The sequence below is a fragment of the Mytilus californianus genome, unplaced genomic scaffold (assembly GCF_021869535.1).
Source record: "Mytilus californianus isolate M0D057914Y unplaced genomic scaffold, xbMytCali1.0.p SCAF_7, whole genome shotgun sequence".
Lineage (NCBI taxonomy): Eukaryota > Metazoa > Mollusca > Bivalvia > Mytilida > Mytilidae > Mytilus > Mytilus californianus.
Genome location: NW_026262723.1, coordinates 51,888,794 through 51,913,479, shown reverse-complemented (window position 1 = coordinate 51,913,479; position 24,686 = coordinate 51,888,794). Strand labels below are relative to the sequence as shown.

General features: G+C 32.4%; 1 protein-coding gene across 1 annotated transcript in view; it reads right to left on the bottom strand.

Annotated features, from left to right (window-relative positions):
- Positions 1-16,378: 16,378 nt before the first annotated feature.
- LOC127709709 (probable E3 ubiquitin-protein ligase MGRN1) overlaps positions 16,379-24,686 on the bottom strand; it is a 37,271-nt gene continuing 28,963 nt past the window's right edge. Inside the window, exon 14 of the mRNA XM_052215370.1 lies at positions 16,379-21,999. Coding sequence (XP_052071330.1) covers positions 21,707-21,999 — 293 coding nt within the window. The 3' untranslated portion in view covers positions 16,379-21,706. The remainder of the gene's footprint in view (positions 22,000-24,686) is intronic.

Below are 24,686 nucleotides of genomic sequence, written 5' to 3'. Positions count from 1 at the left end.
GTTATCGTCCGTTCAAAAACCTTAAGGAATTGATGATATCAGAACTAAATTATACTTCATTCCATTGTCTAAACTTTATTTACTATTTCAAGAGGCCCAAATTACTTCCGTTATTGATTCTACTTCTGTTTTGTATAGATTAGTTGCAAAAGTCATGGACATTGCTAACCATAGACTATTTAAAACCGTATCCACTACTTCCAAAGATGAGGAAAAAGGTATTTTTTTAAAGTAGAATTCGCCAATAAAGGTTATGATACTATCAATATTAGCAATATTTTCCACCAGAAAGCTGTACCAAAAACTATACCTGATTACTTCAAAAATAAAGCTACACCTGTAATTTGATATACTTACACCAAGCCTATTGCATCCAAGATTTTCAACCATGTGCATCGTCAAAATACAATTATAGTCCAACTGGTCATGTTATTACTGGCGACCTTGGCATCGTAACCAATGAACAACTAAGAGAGTTGTTAGCCAAGGGACCAAAATATAAAATTCCCCAGCCCATCAACTGGGAAAATATCTTCAGGTTACTGATGGATGCAGTTGAAGACTATGCCAGAAATGGGTAAAGCGTGAGCCAGATGAACCAGAACTGTACACTTTGTCTGAATGGATCAAAGCTATTCGATCATGCATTCAGAAACGCATTCAGAAACTACGATGTACTATGAGCACAAGGGTTACTAACCCATTCAAAAACCCGGAGGCTGTGGATGCTTTATCCTCTTTGCATGACAAACATGTCGTTGTTCCAGCAGATAAAGCCTCCAATAATATTGTCTTCATATGTAAAAACCATTACTTGGAATGTCTCACAAAAGAGCTTGGAATAAACAACAAAACTGATAATCCTACATATTCTTTAACATCACTTACAAAGGATGAAATTTTACAAAATCACAAATCTGTCCTTTCTTTTGGTATTAACATCAAAGAAAAAGAAGAAAATCTACCGTCATATTACTGGATACCAAAACTTCACAAAACCCCTTATACAGAACGATACATAGCTGGATCATCAAGATGTTCAACTAAACATCTTTCTAAAGTGCTGACTACTATTCTTTCTACAGTAAAAGATTGCCTTCAAAAATATTGTGATGAGATATATTCAACCAATTGTGTCAATCAGATGTGGATTCTTAAAAATTCTAAAGATCTACTGCTAAATCTTAGATCAAAATCTCTGCAATTTTGCAGCAACTTAAAAACTTTTGATTTTTCTACGCTTTACACTACTATTCCCCATGCTCAATTGAAAGATCGACTTCACCATCTCATTAAACAGAGCTTTTTCTATAAAAATGGAAATCGTAGATATAAATTTCTTATTTTGGGTTATAATAATTCTTATTTTGTGATTAACCACACTGATTCTATCAGAAAATATACTGAAGATGATATCGAAATGATGGACTTTTTGATCGACAATATATTTGTTGAGTTTGGAGGATTGATATTTCAACAGAGAGTCGGCATTCCAATGGGTATAAATTGTGAACCCCTACTGGCCGATTTGTTTTTGTACTCGTATGAAGCAGAATTCATTCAGAACCTTCTAAAAGACAAAAAAGAAAAAGCACCTTGCGAAATTCTTCAATTTTACTTTCAGATATATTGATGATGTCCTATCACTGAATAACCCATTTTTAGTCAGTACTTTCATCTCATATATATCCCAGTGAACTTGAAATTAAGGATACTACTGATACTAGAATGACTGCTTCATACCTTGATCTTTTCCTCAATATTGACACAGATGGACGACTTCACACTAAAATCTATGACAAACGAGGCGATTTCAACTTCCCAATTATCAATTTCCCATTTCTCAGCAGTAACATACCCTCTGCCCCATCGTATGGTGTTTACATATCTCAGTTGATACGTTATGCTCGTGCATGTTCACACTATACGGACTTCATATACAGGAGTGTGCTCCTTACGCAGAAACTGCTCCAACAGAGTTATGAGGAGGAAAGATTAAAAATGACACTCCGTACATTTTATGGACACCATCATGAATTGGTTGATCTATACGATGTGTCTGTGTCTGTGTCTAAACTAACTAACGACATTTTTACCACGTCTTAGGTTGTGGTTTACCATCTACGTCGTCTGTTCTGCTAAGTACCGAACGTGACCTATTCCCGAATATGACTGTTTTCCCGAGTGGGAATTCGCATTGCTATTAGACGTGTCTCGGTATTTATACATCCAACATTCATGTATTTAGTTATGATGTTTCTTATGTAAGTCTGGTTGGATATTGTGTTATGTCTTATCGTTTGTGGTTTGAATTTTTTTATTTTTATTTTCTATATTATGTAAAAGTTAAAATAATTAATCAGCTAGTTCATTTATACGATTTTTAGTTTAAAGCAACTATATGCACAGGATTAATTTGTTTTTACACAGTTTTGATTATGAAGAAAAACCGACATTGTTAGAAAATACAAATAATTACACCATTACTAACACAATTCTATATTAATATTCTGGTAATGGTTAGAAAATACATAAAATAACACCATTACAAACTTAATTCCAATTTTATAATCTATTTGTAGAAATTTACCTGTGACGTCACTTTTTGTGGCGTTGATACATTCGTGTGACGCTCTGTTGATAATTCTATTGTGGTGTACGGGTGTACTGTCGTAAATTAATGGAAGGTGTCCGTTGTTATTCTGTGGTTTACATGTTGTAATGTTCTATTATATTATTTATTTATGTATTTATCTGTCCTGAGTGTTCTTGCGTTTATTTGTACTGTATTTTTGTCACGTAATGTTGTCATTTTAGCGGTATTTTTAACATTGCCATATAAGCGGGAGGTTTGGATAGCCATAAAACCAGGTTCAACCCACCATTTTTTCTTAAAATGTTCTGTACCAAGTCAGGAATATGGCAGTTGTTATCAAATAGTCCGTTTCTATGTATGTTGGCGTTTGTTTTTGTAGCAGTTCAGTGTTTCTGTTGTTCCGTTGTTTTCCTCTTATAGTAAGCTGGTTCTCGGCTGACTACTACACTTTGTTCATAGACAGCCGGTGAGATCCGATCTATTATAGAATCGGATTAGTCATGAGACTTTTTCCATCATCCAATCAAATCACGTGTATTATACCGCAATTCCCATTGTAAACAAGAAATTTTATTTTATGCTACAATTCAAGAAATGTTATCGCAAATCAACTAATAAAGATTGAAAGAATATTCTTTTTCTTTCAAACCATCAATTTTATGGAACAATTTTTTCATCAGCTAAAATTTACTGTCAAATCCACAGTGGACATATCGTAATAGCCTTAAGTTCGAAAGTTTTAATTTTGTATGACGTCACATTTACCATGACGTTTATGTGCCCAAATCATTGATGAAGTTTAGCGGAATTTTATTTGATTTCAAATTGATGCCTTTTTTATAATGCATTATTTTATTCAAATTTAGAATAGGAATGTATTTTACGCATTAATATTATGCTTTATGCAACACGAAACAAATTGTTCTGTTTGTTTACATTTTCGGATATTGGACGTTGCTATGTAACAAAGTACCGTCAAATCTCGATAAAATTTTGCCCTACAAGATTGGGCCGTACCGGTTGTTTGAGTGTAGCGTAACACAAGCGTAGTACAAGCGGAATCCAGTTTACTCTTATAGTTATAGTTGATGTGTTTCCCTCGGATTTGGTTTGTGACCCTGATTTGTTTTCGCTTAATTGATTTATGACTATTGATTAGCAGTATACTACTGTTGCCTTTATTTAGGACAGGTGCAAACAAATGAAGCGGGTTTATACGTTTGAACAGGCGCCAACCTTCACCCTAACCTGAAACAGTAGTGTAAAATTACAACATAGAAAGACACACTATAAAATATCAATTAAAATGGATGAACTCGATCAGAAAGACATATCAACAAAAACAAGTAAACATATACTGAACGAATAAATTTGATCTATGACACAATATAAATACAATATTAATATAAAAAAAGAGGGCATGTAAAACAATTTCAAAAAGTCAACTATAACCTGGGACAAAATGGCGTGAAATAAAATAATGTACACAGGTAAATTTAGAAATAATAATTTTATTGTTAGGAGTACGACAATATTTTTTACAAAATAAATAAATTTGTTGTTCATAGTACGAGTACAGAAGTGAAAATTTATCGTCATGCTAAATACTTATCAAGGGTGGTACATATTAAAAATAGTGAGACGAGATATAATACAAAATAAGTAAACATTGACAAAAATGCATTACAAATTGTGTCAACATGTCAAATTTACACGAAAGTACGATTTGAGAGTACTCGTAGTTACTGAAAGCTAGTTAAAAGCCAAAAACAATCAATGATAAAAAATTATGCATCAGAGACTAAAATCAATTAAAACACATCCAAGGGATTTAGTGTTTTAACGACATGGACAGTCAAAGAAAACATGACTTGTGCAATGCCAAAATAAAAGTATCGACAGGCAGTAGGATAGTTAGGACTTAACCTTATAATAAATATGTACCATGTTATATATAAATAAATCAATCTCTATATAGAAAATAAACGTGGATGTGTATTTCTCTAATTCTATGGAAATTTATCCCTTTCCGAACCCATTGTATAAACAAATTTAATCAACATGTGGTTGCCAGTGATCTCAGATGATGATTGGATGAGTTTAAGGGTGATAACCTTTCTCAGCTCACTGGATGCATCAAAGTATGCTAACAGGTGTTAATGAAATTGACAACTTTATGGAAAGTGGAAGGCACTCGAAGGGGATTTTAGTTTAGCAAAAAAGGAAAATTTATTTTTTAATCATCAGAGAAACAGATTCTTACATAGTTACTCATGGATTATCGGATTTATCCAATCTCGATAGTTAAATTATAAATTTTAAAGTCCTCGCCGAGGCTCGGACTTTTAAATTGATAATTAAACTATCTCGATTGGATAAATCCGATAATCCACTGGTATCAATGTAAGAATCTATATTTTTACATCCCCAAAAACCCTTGGAAAAGAATATATAAGTTTAGTTATGTTTTAATTTGTTGATGACAAAATCGATATTTGTGCCAATGTAAACATCATTAAAAATTTTATTTCAACATTAATAAGATAACCTTTACTAATAAGTTTGTTTAAAGGGTCGATGAGTTTACACGGATCACATAGTGATTTCCGCGCTTTTAGTACAATATTACCGTAAAATTTAGGATGTAAAATACCGTTTTGATGAGTTTTCTACAGGTACAGCCAAATTTACTAATCAAATCTTTGTATCTATGAAAGAATTAGGAAATGTCTTAAGTAAATTATGGTAACAAAATCCCTGACTTAATAATTTACCAGTGATGCAGTGATTACGTTCGTTAAAATCTATTACATCACTACACACACAGGCATAACGAACGAGTTGGGATATATAAACAGCGTATGGTGGAGCCAAAGGAACATCGCCGTCTAAAAAAGAAAACTTAACAATAGGGAATGAAAAATCGTCTCTTTTGTCGTAAATTTTAGCATGGAGTTTCCCTTTAGAAATTGAAATGTCTAAATCTAGAAAAGGACAACTACTGCTGTTTATGTTAGATGTATTTAAAATAAGTTCCTTTGGGTAAATTTTGGTAGTGTATTTAGAGAACCCTATTTATTTAACGAAAAATATCATCAAGATAACGGTAGGTATTGTTGAATGTTTCAACCAAATGTAACAATAACGTGTCTTTACTTAGTTTGGTCATAAACTGAGATTCATAGCAAAACAGGAATAAATCTGCTATTAAAGGGGCGCAATTATTGCCCATAGGAATACGTACTACTTGTCGATACACTTTATCGGCGAAATGTACATATATGTTGTCCAGGAGAAAATTAAAAGCTTCATTCATATCTTCACATTTCCAGTAAGTATATCTAGCATACTTTCATTTTTCGTTACAGAAAAAGGTTTTCAACGAGTTACAGCAAATAAATTTGCAATGAGATTTTTCAAAAGACCATTTAATTAAATATGAAAACTTTTTCTTGATAAGATTGTGTGGAAGTGTAGTGTAGAGAGTAGAAAAATCATAACTGTCAACAGAATTAAAAGGACCATCAAAGCACGTATTTTATATAAAACCTCTAAAGAATTTTTAACACTCTAAAAATAATTAATACCATTATTTTCATAAACTTTATTACAAAAGTTAATAACAAGTTCTCTTTGATAGTAGTAAGGGAGTTAGTTAGAAGCACTGACAGATTAGTAATAGAACACTTACTAGATGCGGAGATGAAACGAAATTTAAATGGTTGTTTGTGTAATTTGGGTAACCAGTACATATAGTCGGGACTTTCAAATGTTCGGAAGAGGCTTTAAGCTGGGTAGTGGCAGTGATATGCTTGTTTTCAATTTGACTCTCTGTGGAGCGTACGGACCTGAATGTTGAAGATTTTATAATTTCGTTTTGGAGAACTTCCGTGTAGTATATGCGTCACACCACCACTACATTATTGGCTGCTTTATCTGCCGGTACGAACACAAACCGCTTTGAAAGTACTTGGAGTTCTTTTTTTATTCTAGAAATGGGTATATCATGAACCTTATTATTCATTGAAGAATTGTTTTCAAAATGAGATATACGAATATTAACAGTATTCATAATTTTAATCAAATAACAGTCTAGAGATTTTTTATCAGATTTTTCACGTTTTCACCAATTTTAACAGTAGGCAGACAGTCTTTAATAACCTGACGTCACTGTTTCCAATCTATAATAGATGGAGGACGATATTTAGGTCCTTTCTTAAGAAAAGTTTTGACCTCACGGTCTTCAAGGATGTTGGGGTCTCCTGTAATGACATGATCATAGGGAACATATCTAAAACTAGACGTTTCACGGTCTCAAGTGGAAGGAGCATTATTTTCTATATTGACGTCTGATGTTACTGACGTATAATTAAAAATCAAACTTCTGCTGGTTTTTTGTACGAATACGAAATAATAGGTGGTTCTGTATTATCAAAATATGGAGGTATTTGGCTATGGATGGTAGAGTCATTGATTATACTAGATAAGTTAATAAAATCAATATCTCTATTTATATATTTTCATTTAAGAAAATGTCGTTTATGATTTCAGGTTTATCGATACGAGGAAACAGCCTGTGATGACAAAAGGCTGTAATAATACGGGTGTATTCATACAACGGGCTAAAAAATGAAATTTTATCACACTCCAGAAAAATATCATATAGTTTACTTATTGGTATATGACCAAGTTTGCATAATAATTGAGGTCTACCATTATTTTTTTATTATAGTTACAAATCAGCACGTAGATTACGGTTTTTACGTTTACTATGAGACCATTAATGACATCGATAGAAGTTTTAGATATGTTCCCCTGTCCAAATATTTTGTCATTGAGACCGAGAGGATAAGCTGTTTGAAATCTTTTTATCCACAATAGTTCGCGAACTTCACGGGATTTTTCAATTACTTGTGTGATTGTCCTGGTTGTTTCTGAACGGTTTCAAGTGGTTGGAATTTTAGTTAATCTGAAAAAGATCTGTTGATACCCTCGGGTACTAACAGTGAACCAGCAGAGTTATCGATCCAGTGGTAGTAATAACATTAACGGGACCAATGTTTTTGGCACCAGATGCGCATTTCGACAATAAATGTCTCTTTAGTAATGCTCGAGGCCAAAATATTTGTAAATCAAAAGCTTATGAAACAATAGTACACACGCTGAAATGTCTCGCATGTTTTACAGACCATTGATTTTAAGTTGAAAGTCTTAAAGATAAAGGTTTTGCTACAAGTATTACATAAACTTAACATTCTTAAGATCTATGACAATGAGGTCAAGGTCAGATAAAAACTGTCACTGATATGTTACACTCATTCCATACACCAAAATTAGTTGACCTATTGCTTACAGTACTTGAAAAACAGACCAAAACACAAAATATTAACAATGACCAAGGAACCATGAAAATGAGGTCAAGGTCAGATGAAACCTGCCAAACTGACATGTACCCCTTACAATCATTCCATACATGACAAAAATGAAGAGCTTATAAACCGAAAAGGACAAAAAGTATAGCCAAAGCCGGGCAAGGAATCAGAGCTTTGCATGAGGGAGATATATTCCTTAATTTAAAGTTTAAGACGCATAAAATTTATAACGTGTTGTTATCATTTTTTAAATATTTTCTAAAACTTTGTAACAGCAAACCTTAATAACGCAATAACCGTATTTGCATGCCAGTACTGAAATAATGGCTACTGAGCTGGGAATACCCTCGGGGACTGACAGTCCACCTACAGAGGTATTGATCCAGTGGTAAGAATAATCAATTCATACAGACATGTACACATTACAACCATTCCATACGTCAAATATAGTTGATCTATAATGTATTGGTTATAGTATATAAGAAACAGACCAAACCATGAAAACTTAATATCGACCAATGGCAATGAACAATGAATATGAGTTCAAGGTTAGATGAACCATGACAGGCAGATATGTACAACTTACAATCATTCCATACACCAAATTTAGTTGACCTATTGCTTATAGTATTAGAAAAACAGACTAAAACACAAAATCTTTACATTGACCAATGAACCGTGAAAATGAGGTCGAGGTAAGAAAACTGCAAGACAGACATGTGCATCTTACAATTATTCCATACACCAAATAAAGTTGACATACTGCTTATAGTATCTGAGAAACGGATCTAATCATGTGACTAACCTTCATCGCTAATCAATGAAATGAGGTCGAGGTCCGGTGAATCCTGTCTGAAACCTTGCACGGAACCCATAGACCAAATATAGTTATCACATTACTCATAATAAGAGAGAAAGTCACATAACAAAAAAAAATTGTTTTCAAGCACTCGCTGAAATATGAAAATGAGGTCAAGGACAACAGACATATACACATGAGAAACGGGAACTACGTAACATATGGCATCTGTATACTAGGTATGAAGTCTTCAGGTCTTCTACCGCCTGAAATGTAAAGCTTAATACCAAAAGTTTCCGCCGCCGAATTGCGAGACAAAACTGAATACATAGAAAAGCAATTGTATAAAGAAGATTTTACTATTTCTGTTTGCTTTCATGTAAAAGATTAAACAAATATCCAAATCATCGATGTTACCTTTATAAGAATGATTTTTTGTATGTCGAATCCGTCCAGTAAATGGTTCTTCCCGGTGGCTCCCTTGATTACTAAAGTAACTTTTCTTTTCTATTTGATAATTGAACATACTTAGTACATGCCGAACTATCTCAAGCTAAGTGTCAAATTGAAAGTCACATGCATACGGATCCAAATGAGGTTGAATTATTGACTTGCTAGCCAATAATACATCAGCTATCTTTTCGTTCTTATTTTGAAAAAAAAATGAACAAATAAAGTTGAGAATGGAAACGGGGAATGTGTCAAAAAAGTTGACCTCTTGTAGCGAAACATTTTTATAATTGTTTGAAATAAAAATAAATCATATTTAATTTTTTGTCTAAATCGTAGCTAATGCCTATTTTAAAAGAGACAAAATCCAAATCATATATTATGTGTCATATAAGAGACTTTCCATATTTTTTTCTGCAAGATCAGTGTGCGGGACCCAATCAATCTCATTAAAATCAGCTGCTAGTTTTCGCTACGATTCACTTCACCCTAAGGAGTGTAGCTTATCACAACATCAGATTTTAATCAGATTGGGGCCCAATGAAGATTCAACGAAAATGATAACAATGTCTTTCTCAAAGGATTTAATTAGAACATGTGTGGAATCATTGTTACCATGCATGATAGGAAACAAAAGCTATAGAACATCATATCAGCTTGGATATATATATATATATATTTCATACGAATTAAGGTGGACATCCCCTTTTTATACGCCCGTTTACGGGACGTATTATGGTATACCGTTGTCCGTCCGTCCTTCGTCAACATGTCGGACAATAACTCAAAAACGATTTAACCAATTTGAATGAAACTTTGGTGAATTGTTTATATCTATTTACGTGAGCTCCCTTTCGATTTTTATAAATTTTGGATTTTACGTTTCCGAGTTATGGTGTTTTATTCATTTAAAAGGGGGATTTTCCAGTTTTCGGACAATAACTCAAAAACGCTTTAACCAATTTGCATGAAACTTTGGTGAATTGTTTATATCTATTGACGTGAGCTCCCTTTCGATTTTTATAAATTTTAGATTTTACGTTTCATAGTTATGGGGTTTTATTCATGAAAAAAAGGGATTTTCCAGTTTTCGGACAATAACTCAAAAATGCTTTGAACAGTTTTCATGAAACTTTAGTGAATTGTTTATATTTATTGATGTCACCTCCCTTTCGATATTTATAATTTTAGATTTTACGTTTCCGAGTTATGGGGTTTTATTCATTAAAAAAGGGGGATTTTCCAGTTTTCGGACAATAACTCAAAAATGCTTTGGACAGTTTTCATGAAACTTTGGTGAATTGTTTATATCTATTGATTTGAGCTCCCATTCGATTTTCACAAATTCTAGATTTTATGTTTCCGAGTTATGGGGTTTTATTTATTAATAAAATGCTCCGCAGGGCGCAGCTTGATACGACCGCAGAGGTCGAACCCTGAACAGTTGGGGCAAGTATGGACACAACATTCAAGCTTGATACAGCTCTGAATTTGGATTGTGATTAAATATTTGACACAGCATAGGTTTCTGACAGAATGAATGTGGTCTAAGAACTTAAAAATTTTATATTGGACATTCAACTATTATGGTCCAATATCCAAAATCTAAATACATGGTTAGATTCAGCATATCAAAGAACCCCAAGAATTCAATTTTTGATGAAATCAAACAAAGTTTAATTTTGGACCCTTTTGACCTCAATGTGGACAAAGTTGATAATGGGGCCCAAAAATCAAAAATCTAAATACATGGTTAGATTCAGCATATCAAAGAACCCCATATATTCAATTTTTGTTGAAATCAAACAAAGTTTAATTTTGGAGTCCGATTTGGACCAACTTGAAAACTGGGCCCATAATCAAAAATCTAAATACATGTTTAGATTCAGTATATCAAAGAACCCTAAGAATTCAATTTTTGTTAAAATCAAACTAAGTGTAATTTTGGACCCTTTGGACCTTAATGTAGACCAAATTGAAAACAGAACCAAAAATTAAGAATCTAAATACACGGTTAGATTCGGCATATCAAAGAACCCCAATAATTCAATTTTTGATGAAATCAAACAAAGTTTAATTTTGGACCCTTTGGACCTCAATGTGGACCAAGTTTAAAAACGGGGCCCAAAATCCAAAAACTTAATACACGGTTAGAATCAGCATATTAAAGAACCCCAAGAATTCAAGAATAAAACCCCATTGAAATTGGTCAAGAAATAAGCAATTTATACGAAGTATCTTCTTTTGCACAATACTGTGCAATTGAATATTTCTTGCTATTGCGCAATACTGTACAATTGACAATTTCTTGCTATTGCGCAATATTGTGCTATTGGATATTTCTTGCTATTGCACAATACTGTGCAATTGAAGATTTCTTGCTATTGCGCAATACTGTGCAATTGAAGATTTCTTGCTATTGTGCAATACTGTGCAATTGAAAATTTCTTGCTATTGCACAATACTTATTTTATAATAATTTACACATCCTGTTTGGTGTGTATCTCCTACCATATCATTATTATTTGCTTTTAAATATAAAACAGAAATAACCAATTTAAAATGGAAAATTTTAAAAGAAAAAAAAAAGGAAAAAAAAAAAATCCCTCCCCCCCCAAATTTTTTGAACCCCCTTATGATTCATCACCCCCAAACTCAATCCCAGCCTTCCCTTTGTGGTATGGTACCTTGCAGTACAATTTCAGAGAGATCCATACACTTGAACACAAGTTATTGTCTGGAAACTAGAAAAATGCTTATTTTTGGCCCCTTATTCCTAAACGTTTTGGGCAATTACCCCCAAACTCAATTCCAGCTTTCCCTTTGTGATATGGAACCTTGTAGTACAATTTCAGAAAGATCCATACACTTACACACAAGTTATTATCTTGAAACTAGAAAAATGCTTGTTTTTTTTCCCCTTTTTGGGCCCCTAATTCCTAATATTTTAAGGCAATTACCCCCAAAATCAATCCCACCATTCCCTGTGTGATATGGAACCTTGTGGTACAATTTCAGAGAGATCCATACACTTGAACACAAGTTATTGTCTGGAAACTAGAAAAATGCTTATTTTTGGCCCCTTTTTGGCCCTTAATTCCTAAACGTTTTAAGCAATTACCCCCAAACTCAATTCCAGCTTTCCCTTTGTGATATGGAACCTTGTAGTACAATTTCAGAAAGATCCATACACTTACACACAAGTTATTGTCATGAAACTAAAAAAATGCTTGTTTTTTGCCCCTTTTTTGGCCCCTAATTCCTAATATTTTGAGGCAATTACCCCCAAAATTAATCCCAGCATTCCCCGTGTGATATGGAACCTTGTGGTACAATGTCAGAGAGATCCATACACTAACACACAAGTTATGTCTGGAAGTTACAAAAATGCTTATTTTTGGCCCCTTTTTGGCCCTTAATTCCTTAACTTTTGGTACCATAACCCCAAAAATCAATCCCAACCTTCCTTTTGTGGTATTGAACCTTATGGTAAAATTTCATAGAGATCCATTCACTTAAACTAAAGCTAGAGTGCGAAAACTAATGTGTCTTCGGACGACGCCGGACGACGCCAGACGACGACGACGACGACGACGACGACGACGCCAACGTCATACCAATATACGACCGCAAAAATTTTTTGCGGTCGTATAAAAAAGGGGGATTTTCCAGTTTTCGGACAATAACTCAAAAATGCTTTGAGCAGTTTTCATGAAACTTTGGTGAATGGTTTATATCTATTGAAAAAAGTGACGGACGTGTCATGCGCTCATGGCGCAGCTGTTTATTGAATTTACCTTGGAGTTCGGTATTTCTGTTACTACTTTTTCATTAAGGAAGAAAATATCTAAGACATTAGCTACGATTATGAATACGATTACTGCCGGGATGCTAGGTTGGGTTTGGGACCGATTAATTACGAACGTTACAATAATATTTGTGTCTAAAACAACTTAAAAGCTTGTATTCGTAAACAATTCATTTGTACAATATTGCATACAGATTATATATATTATTTTCAAGGGCAGCTTCTGCAAATCTAATTTGTGCTTTTGTGTGCATGTTAAAGTCCGACGCATTTTTGGTACCCATCAAAAACGAATTGCCGCAATGTGAACGTCCGTTTTGCACACTAGACAGATCCACTCTGCATTTTCCCTTATTGAAGTTATACTATTCGTATTGATTTTATGATCAATTGATATTTATATAGGAAGAAAAACCTACCTTTGGTTTGGACGTACTCAATCTGATATTAAAACGAAATTACGTTCTCTATGGATACATGTATACACAAGTTCACAATATTTAAGTCCACTGTTGTCAAATCTTGCTTTTGTAGTATCAATTTTTCGCGAACTTTGTTTATATAAATGTATAAAATTTAAATCTTGTTTTTCTTTTTTTATTCAAACCAAGGATTTGTATAGTCTTACTATAAAAATCCTTGTTCAAACGCAACCAAAGTTTTTTTAATTTTTCACCCAAAGAAAATTTGGTAATGGGAATAACCAAAGTATAGTAACAGTAAAAAGGGTAATTGTGCAGTTAAATACATACAAGTTAATACTTTTCTTCTTAACATCGAACCATTGAAACGAAAATTTAAATGACATTCCGCCAGTATGCTATGTACACGTGACTTTGCAGGAATATAGGTTAAAAGAGCTGACCCTCAAACAAGGGTTTATACAATTCAGTTCCGTGGTCCCAAAGTGAAAACATTGAAAACTTAACGTGTCATTTGTATTAACACCACATATTCAAAACGATTGTAAGAACTGCTAGTTTCAGTTCTTATCAGATTTAACTCCCACTTCTTGATTAAAAAGATGTTACCTTTTAAGTAAAATGAGGACCAGCTGATTGTAGAAACATTCTAAAAAGTTTTAGAATCATTCACATTTCATTTCGCATACACACCCAGATGAAAATAAAAAGGTATATCTGATACACCAATAGCACAACTTCAGTTGAAGACGAAGTGTTTCACAAGTGGTACCAATTTAGTAATGGCAAAATGAAATGGCTTTATATCTTTTCTTCTTTTTTTAAAATGTAAGAAAATAGTGTTGCTTCGATTCTACGAAACTTTTTAAGGACATTTTTCCAAAAAGATCGTTTGTCGGAGTTGTGCTCCGTAGAAATTAGAAACGAAAAAGTCCTATATTGACATTGTGAACAGAGGCATAGCCTACACATCTTTTTATTCACACAAGAAAAAAACTTTATTAAAAATTAATGACAACGTTATATGTGTGACCACTAAGAATGTTTCATACTTTTCGTGAACTTGATAATCATGACCTTGTCTAACCACGAGATATATCCCTAATTTCTGATGCACGTGAAGTCTTCAAAAACTCGTAAATTATCAAAATTTAATGTTAAATGTACACTAGTCTCTCGTCATTAATGAAGAGAGTGCTCAAAAACTTATAGAGACGGTTGAGCAGAGAAAAATTTGCTAACAAACCTTGCAAGCAAAGCGTTGACATGTGATCTGCATTTTAAGAAGATTGAGTAAATAAAATTATGATTTACGAAGTGAAATTACCATAATTTATTCAATTGAATGCAATTAAGAAATGCTTGAACTTTTCAATTCTAACATTTGCTGTCCCTTTGGAAGACTGTAGAAAAATTATATTTATGTTACATTGCAGTTATGACCAATTCAGGTAATGCGCAATATCGGTAGACACAAGGAATTCCACTGTAACTATATCTATAATTTGCTTTATGCAAATCTTCATATTGAGTAATAACTATGTTGAAGTGTTATTAACTAGAGGTTCTAAAGAGCATGTGTCGCACACCTGCATCTTCAACAATGACCACTTTTTAGTAAAATTCAGCATTAACGGGGAACAACTCTATTAACAGTTCACTGACAATCTCAGTAATGTTGACATATATATTTGTGGATATTATCCTGCTGATAATTTTACTTTTTTAAAGTTTCTATGTATCTTTTATAGTTTTCAAGATAATAGGCAAAAAATGCAAAAAAAGAAATGTAAAAAATTATATTTAAAAGGCAATAATAACTCCAAAACGAGATTTCGACCATATGGCTCATTTGTAGATCTCGTCATTTGTGCTATTAAAAGTTTCTATCTATTTATTACAGTTTTCAATATAATAGGCAAAAATGGGAAAATTGTTATTAAAGGGTAATAACTCCAATAAGGAGACGACTAACAATTTTGGTCATGTTGACCTGTTTGTACATCTTGTCTTGTTGATCAATTTTGCTTTTTACTGTTTCAATCCATCTATTATTGTTTTTTCAGATTTTAGGCAAAAACACAGAAAAATGGTAAAAATCATCATTAAAGGGCAATAACTCTAATATGAAGACGACTTTGGTCATGTTTAACTTATTTGTAATCTTGTCTTGCTGATCAAATTGCTATTTAAAGTTTGTCTAACTACTGTAAATTCAGAAATTATTGCGTGCATTTATTATTGCGATTTTTTTAAGAATGAACACCAATGCGAGATTAATTATTGCGATTTCAGAAAAATCTGCATACATATATATGCATCAGATATTATAATGCGAGTTCTTATTATTGCGATACTGACCCAGTCGCATTATTCGCATTAATAAAAACCTCGCAATAATTTCTGAATTTACAGTATTATAATTTTTTCGATAAAAAGAACAAATTTTAAAAAATTGTAAAACTTGTCATTTAAGGGCAATAACTCCTATAAGAAGTCATCTGACTGTTATGAAGTATAGCGATAATTGGTAGAGCTCAACATTCTGAACATTGAAGCTCCTCTCAGAATTTCTCTATTTATAGCAGTTTTCAAAATAATAGGCAAAACTTGCATTTGACCCCCATGTTCTATGTTTAATCATCTTGGTTGGCAGGCTGAGTCCTTGGACAAATTTTTTTAACTAGATACCCCAATGATGATTTTTTTGTTAAATTTGGCCCAATAGTTTCTTCAGAGAAGATTCTCGTAAAATTTAACAGTTTAACAGACGACAAAGGTCCCAAAGTGATGAGAAAAACTCACTTGAGCTACTTCTACATACCCATAACTTTGTGTTTTCAAATGTTTTAATAATAAATTTGGAAAATGTATGAACTTATAGAACTTACCGGACATGATGAAATTGGCATTAAGATAGATATTAAAACATTAAGATTTTTTGTGCTTTTATTGACAACAATTATTTCACAGCATATAACAATAAATTACCATAACTGAATGATTTCTGGACTTATTTACAAATGTTTAATTTTTACAAAATACTGACATAATTTTATTGTTTTAAGCGATATCAATTTTACACTACCAAATAATTCAACTTACAATTTTGGACATATAATCTATTTTTGCATCTTTTATAACCTACAAGTTCAAAGGAAAAGAGTTTTATAACATTGCTTCTTTTGGTTACATTTATTATCCGTTTGGAACCAAACAAGGATTGTTTGTAGAAGACCTTCAATACATTAGGCATAAAAGCTTTGGGAAAGTGGTTTCAGAAAAGATGAAAATTGGAAAATTGTATGTATGATGGATGCCAAGTGGCCAGAGAACACAGTTATTTTGTATTTTTTAGAAAAAATATATGTGTACTGTAAATTCAGAAATTATTACGTGCATTTATTATTGCAATTTTTCAAGAATTGACAAAAATGCGAGTTTAATTATTGCGATTTTGAAAAAATCTGCATACAGTATATGTTTCTGTTATCAGAATGTGAGTTCTTATTATTGTGATACTCACCCAGTCGCATTATTCGCATTAATAAAAACCTTGCAATAATTTCTGAATTTATAGTATCAAAAATATCCCACCTGCTTTTTCTCCTTTAGATTTTTACACTGTACTACTTTTTGTACAAATTATATCAAAATCATAGAAAATAGATATAAGAAGATGTAGTATGAGTGCCAATGAGACAACTCTCCATCCAAGTAAAAATTTATAAAAGTAAACCATTATAGGTCACAGTACGGTCTTCAACACAGAGCCTTGGCTCACACCGAACAGTAAGCTATAAAGGGCCCCAAAAAAATTACTAGTGTAAAACCATTCAAACGGGAAAACCAATGGTCTAATCTATATAAAAAACGAGAAACGAGAAACACTTATGAACCACATCAACAAACGACAACTACTGAACATCAGATTCCTGACTTAGGACAGGTGCAAACATATGCAGCGGGTTTAAATGTTTTAATGGTACCAAACCTTCACCCTTTTTCCTGAAACAATAGTGTAACATCACAACATAGAAAGACACACTATAAAATATCAACTGAAATAGCTTAACTCAATCAAAGGACATATTAACACCATTGAACATACACTGAACAAATAAATTTGACCTATGACACAATGTAAATACAAAATAAATAAACTAAGGGAAGAATAATAAAAGTAACATGTTATATCGGTAAGAAATGTTAAACAATTAAAGAAAAACAATATGCTCGAACAAAAATACCATCCATTTGCAATAACTTTAAACACAGGTAAATGAAAATAATTTTGTTGTCAGGTATACGTGTACAGTACCAATAGAGAAAGGAAATATTATTACAAAATAAATAATTTTGATGTTCATAGTACGAAGTGAAAATTTATAGTTATACCAAACACTTATAAAAGCTGGTATATAGACCAGATATAACCCTGAATAACATTTAATAACAAAAAAGCAATACAATTAGTATCAATAGGTCAAATAAACAAGAAAGTATGATTTGAGAGTCTGTTAGCCTTAAATCAAGATATGGACAATTTTATGTTAAGGGGGTCTTTATCTCAGCTTGACAGATTCAGAAAAACTCATTTTTCCAATGTTTACCTTTTTTCAACTGGACCATATATCACTACTTTACTTTTAAATTCATGACCCAATTTCTTTACCAGTAACTTCATCCCCCTACTTACTTATTTAGTTATTGTTTGTTACCTTGGTTTGTCTGTTCCTAATCTATTTACAAGATTTGAAAATCAGTAAACACTGTTTCCTTAATTTATGCATATATGAAGAACAATTTTAGAAGGTGCATGAAATCAATTTGCAAGTAACACACTGTCAACACTAGGGACTGAAAATCAAAGGAAGATAACTGTGTTCCCAGACCAAGTAATATCTAAAGCTTACCATAGGGGCCAGGTATATTTGTAAAAGTATTTTTAAAGGAAGTTTCAACTCTTCCATAGATTCTTTCATAGAATAACCTTTAAGTACAATTAATTTTGCAAATGAAAAAAATAAAAATTTCACAAACACATCATTTTTTTTTAAATGAAGAATTTTTTTCCAAATATATGAATCTCTGGTTACAAAAATAAACTACTGACTATTTCAAACAGTAAATATTTCCTGATTAACTTCATCAACATATCATTTACAACTAAAATTAAAACTTTTGTGTGCAGCTCAACTAACTGAAACAAAGAGTGCACACGCTGAAATGTCTTGCCTGCTTAAATGATCGTAATTGATTTTATTATTGACCCTTTAGAATCAAGGTACCATAAACTTAACAGTTTCAGGGAACCATGAAAATGAGGTCAATGTCAGATTAACCCTGCCAGACATACAGGTACACCATATAATCATTCTAATTAAAATTAGTACTGTTTATGTTATTACACCAAATATAGGTTACTTATTGCTAATTGTATCTGAGAAACTGACCTAATCACTTGGCTGATGTTGATCAATGAACCAAGAAAATAAGATCAAGGTCAGATGCACATATAAACCTAGCAAATCATTCAATACACCAAATATATATGACCTATTGCTTAAAGTATCTCAGAAATGGATTGATTGATTGTTGTCACCGACAGACCCCTCAAAAAGTTGTTGCAAGTGTTCTTAACATGCTGAGCATACACAAGGCATCAGATTTAATGTCACCATTCTGACAGGAAGAGGCTTCAAATTTAATGCATCTGTAAAGCAAAAGGGACACCCCACTTTCGCAAGAGTTTTACTGTCAGTCAAAACGAAGAAGACCAAGATGACAATATTTCCATATCGTAGTCACCCATGGGGTTTCAGAAATGGACCTTATAAAAAAAAACTCAAAGTGATAACAACCATGAAATGGTGTCAAGGTCAGGTAATAGCTGTCTTTTGAAAATGTATACAATGCAATGATTCTACATTGTATATACCAAATATAATATTGTCAAATTTCTCATAATCACTGAAAAATTCCTGCAATATATAAACTTAATATTGTCCTGGGTTACAGGAGGGTTGAGAGCATAGGTATTTAACCTTGCCATATTCTGTACATGCCTTCTCAAGTAAGGAGCCTGTAATTCAGTTGTTGTCATTGGTTGCTGTCTGTTATATCCATTGTTAGTTTATTATTTTGACATAAATCAGGCTGTTGTTTCACAACTTGTCATGTTGCTGAACCATGAAAATGAGGTCAATGACAATGGACAAATGCAAAACAGAAAATTAAGGCATATGAATACCAGTTATGAGTTACTCAGTTCTTTTACCTCCTTAATGTAAAGCTTTGTATACCGGTAAATGGTTCACGCCCTTGGCATTACCACAGCTGGATTTGAATCCATATGCTTGTATTCTGCCATATTCCTCACAGGCAAGACAAAATCTTTAAAAATTTAAAAAGTGGTATATTATATTTTTCAGAACACAATTACATGTGTATATATCTTTTCAATCATTATTAAAATAATCAGTAGTAATAAAGAATCACATTCTACATGCATAAATCAATAATGCAAAAACTATACATATCAATATACAATTTTTTTTGGGGGGTGGGTTATTAATCAAGATGAATTAAAGTACAGATAAATATCATATATACAAATAAACAACAGCACCATCACTTTATAATCGTTGCAATAAAATAGAAAAAAAAATTACATGTTATAAATGATATTTTTAAACTGAAAGAAAAAACTATTGGGTCCAATGAGCCTGAATGCCATACCTGGCAACAACATACATGTACAACATTAAAACTATTAGCAAACAATGGCAGCCATCTTTCTTTAAGTTAGATTGTGACCAGATATAATGCAGATCCAATTGGAGAACATTTAAAAACAAATTGTTTAAGTCAATTAAGTACATTGACCCTTACTATGTTTTATGTGTACTGTATTCTCTCGAACTACTCTAGTTTTCACGATGACAGCCTAAAGGGCAAAATGGATCAAACAATCACATAAGAAGCCAATTAACCATTTTTGTTGTGTTTGACTCATTTGTAGATCTGATCTTCCAGATTTTTTTACAGTTTCTGTGCATTTATCATAGTTTTTTGATGAGTCTAGCACTTTTTCAAAAAGGTGTGTTGTATTGTTACACTGTTTTACAACTGTCCCAGGTTAGGTAGAGTTGAGTATTCACATACATATTTAACCCAGCCAAATTCTTTATTTGCAATCCTAAGTCAGGTTATCCATAATATTTGTTTTTCATTTTATTGTAATGAATCAGATTGTTGGTTTTCACTTTTGAACTGTTTCATATGTTATCATCCTGGGACCTTTTACAGAATACTATACAGTTTGGGTTTTGTTCATTATTGAAGGTCTTAAAGTGACCTGTATTTGTTTGCACATCCTTGTCCTTTGGTCTTTTGTGGATAAGTGACTTATTGATTTATTGACAAATCCACCATAAAGTTAAGAAATGGGTCCTTTTACAACTCAGTATCAAATAGCAGCACATCAATCACATAATTCAATCCCTGAAGTCAATATCTTACAGGCATGTCCAACCTAATCATTTACAGTCAATGATTAAAGCACCAAATCTACATACCAATTTTCATCAATACAAATGTTAATTTTTTAAAGATATTTACAGTATAAAATAAGGAGCATATATAATTAATATAATTAATATAAGACATGTATAATTAAGTTTTCTGTTTTTAGATACTGCAATGTCAGCAAAGTAAAGGCTCTAAGCAGATCATATCATTCATAGGTAAAAAATGTGCAACATTAAAATTATTAGTAACAGGGGGGGGGGGGGGGGGGGGGGCATCTTCCACACACTAAGTATGATTGATGCCAGTGTTGATCTTAATCCACTAATTATATTTTGGTATTACTAAGAAAGCTATAAAAGACTTAATTGCTTCATAACACAATGTTCCAGTCTTCCAAGGAAGATTTGATATCATCTGTTGTCAAAAATAATATTAGAAATTGGCAAAGTCTATGTTTTGGTAATGGTACCAGCCATCACGCAAGTAACAAATCAAATTAGCAAGTACCCAATTTCATACAGAAGAAGAATCTGTGCAATTTTTGTTTGATAATGTTCAGCCACTTTCAAGGAGTTGAAATTAACTAATTAAAGTTCATACATGAATGTACATATAACATATACCATTTAATCATTTTAATAATCACATTTTATTTTTTTGTTGTCCAAGCTTAGATTCAACTTGGCCACAGATCACAGAAATTACTTAATATTTCCTAATTCTATCTTAAGATTTGTCATCATCAGATACTGTTCCTGCTGGTAACAGGGCACCAGAGCTGTGGTTACTACTGAAACTTGATCCCTCTGTGCTGGACCCCGTACCAGGTAAGGATAGTTCACTGCTAACTTTCATTGGCTCATAACCATGAGTGTCTTTATTGACTGCTCCCTCGCTTTTGCTGAGACCTTTAACATAAGTTATTCTGTTGACTGGTTTCTCTTCTGGTGAAGAACCAACAGGGTAACAGTCTGTTGGAATATAGCCATCACTGTCTGCATCTGTTTCTGTTTTTTTACCTGTTTTAAATAAATTTACAAAAAATGAAGTTTTATACTTTTAACAATTATATCTTTTCTGAATTCTTTACAGCAGTACCGGTAATTATTATTTCTCCACTCGATTCAAAAGTCAATATTTTAAATGGAAGATACCAGTGTTCTCCCCAGGATTTTTGGATAGCACCAGGGTAACGCGTGTGGACTGCTTGGTGAAACGATTCATACAATCAGTTGTGTCGCGTCGCGTCACTTAGCTATATTTCTAGTAACTGTAGTTTTTATGTGTTTTATGTGTTATGTAGACATTGAAAATTATTGGTAAAAAAGAAGTAAATCAATAAACAGTTTGACATGTATACTTTATATTTTTTTTAAATAAATAAAACATGATACATTACAAAATATTCATCTAAATTTAAAGTTATTAAATCTTTTATAAAATCAATGATCAATAAGAATAAAATATCATTCAAAAGAGAACAAAAATGTTCATTTAAAAAACTTTCTTATTTCTAGAATGAAAGATGTTGTATTGTGAAAGGATTCCTGTCATAAGGAGATATAAAATTAACAAGAATAAATATTGTATTATTATTTGAACCAGTTTCTATCTTAAATTTTAATAAAAAGAAATTTTTCATAAATTTCAAAACATTTTGCCTTAGATTTCATGTAAATATTAACTTTTCTTGTCTTTAGTAATAATCAAACATAGATACAGACTTAATACTGCACTGAAATCTAAATCTTTTTTTGTCATGATCCATTTAAAAAGAATTCCTAAATCTATAAATTTATCCTAGTTCTATAGATCTATAAGTAACCCTATTCAATGTCAACAACTAAGTCTCCCTATTTTCCCGCCTAAATGACAGGAAGTAGATACACATAGATTTAACATGTGCTTATGGATACAATTTGCAAATCACTTCTGTTATTCATTAATTATCATATGGATATAGATATCCAGTTTGAAGGTACAGTCATGCATTTTATTTATAAAATAGAATAGATTGCAGTTAATTGTAAATAATCTTGGGTATTCTATGTGAACTAACTGGGTCATGTGATCCGTCCCCTTTGAATTACTTGTTGACAGATACTATGATAGTTTGAAACCAGAATATCATGCAATATAAACTATGTCAAAATTAAAGATAATTTGGGCATGGTTTTATCAGAGACTTATAATACTATTACATAAGTATTGAGAAGTGTATAATGGTCAATTATACGTAATGAGCCAACTTTATAATGTACAAAATGTGTACCGTCGTGTGTACAAAGTATTTGCCGACTTGTCAGGTGGTGAGTGAAGCCATAAAATAGTTATCTACGATCATAAAGTTATGATCTCTTAATTAAAACACAAAAGAATCATTTTACAAGTGTTAATTACATCGATTAAATCCAATCAACAAAGGTTAACCTCATAAAGGTAAATCGATCACGTGGTGTAAACAATCTGAACTGGTTTGAACTGGTCAAATTTCACCTGGAATTTTATACCGCTCGGAAAAGATTTAACAAGTCGTTTAAAACTTTACCGATTTTCGATTTTTTAACTAAAAATTTTAGCACCACGGAGAAATATAATACATCGCGGTAAGAACGATACCACCACGGTAAAAAATTATACATCGCGGGCCCGCTGTCCTTTAAGGCCCTGGGGAGAACACTGGATACTGAGGAGGAATTCAAAACCCATAAGTGGAATAAAAACAGGCAACACCATGGCAAAACTCAAGGTTCTGAAGAGTCTGTGTAGCTCACCTCTTTCAATGTGCATCTTGAACAATGACAACTCTCCAAAACTGTAAACTAAAATATAATTTATGACTATAACCACTTGTTGATCGTATCTTGCTGATTAATCTTACTGTTTCTCTTTATCTTCTAAATTTTTGTCCAAAATGAAAAAAAATGGATAACAATCGTAATATAAGGGCAATAACTTCTATAAGTAGTCATCTCACATTTTCCACTAGTTTGACCTATTTGTATGTCTTGTCTTGCTCATCATTTTTGCTGTTTACAGTTTTTCTGTATCAACCAAAAATGGCAAAATAAGTAAAATCATCATTAAAGGACAATACCTCCCATAAGCAGCTGACTGACGATTTCAGCAGTAATTGTATTTTTAGTAGATCTTGTCTTGATGATCATTTTTGTTCTCGAAGTTTCTCTCTATCTATTATTTCTTTCAAAATATGGTAAAATTCATCATTGAAGGGCAATAACTCCTGAAAGAAGTTGTCTGACAGTTTTTAATGTTAATGCATCTTTCCAAAGTTCTTTTTTTATCCATGTCGGCCATGTTATTTGGCTTGCAGGATCATCGGACATATTTGTTTAAACTAGATATTTTTTTAAACTAGATACCCCTATGAAGATTGTGCAAAGATTGATTCCAACTGGCCTAGTGGTTTCAGCAGAGAAGAATCATGATGATATATGAAAAAGAAGGACTTCAACTTCATGGAATAGTAAAGTTGAAGTCATCCTTTTGAAAGTTGGTTGACAGTTTTTGAATATTTGTTTCACAGATGACGTCACAGTGTTCTAATTTTGTTATTCCTACCCAAATCTGATATCACTGAAAGGAACTCATCACCAAATTTGTACATACATGTGCTGCATTACATGTGCCACATGTGGGACAGGATATGCTTAGTCTCCCAGTTCACCCCGACATTACACGTTGA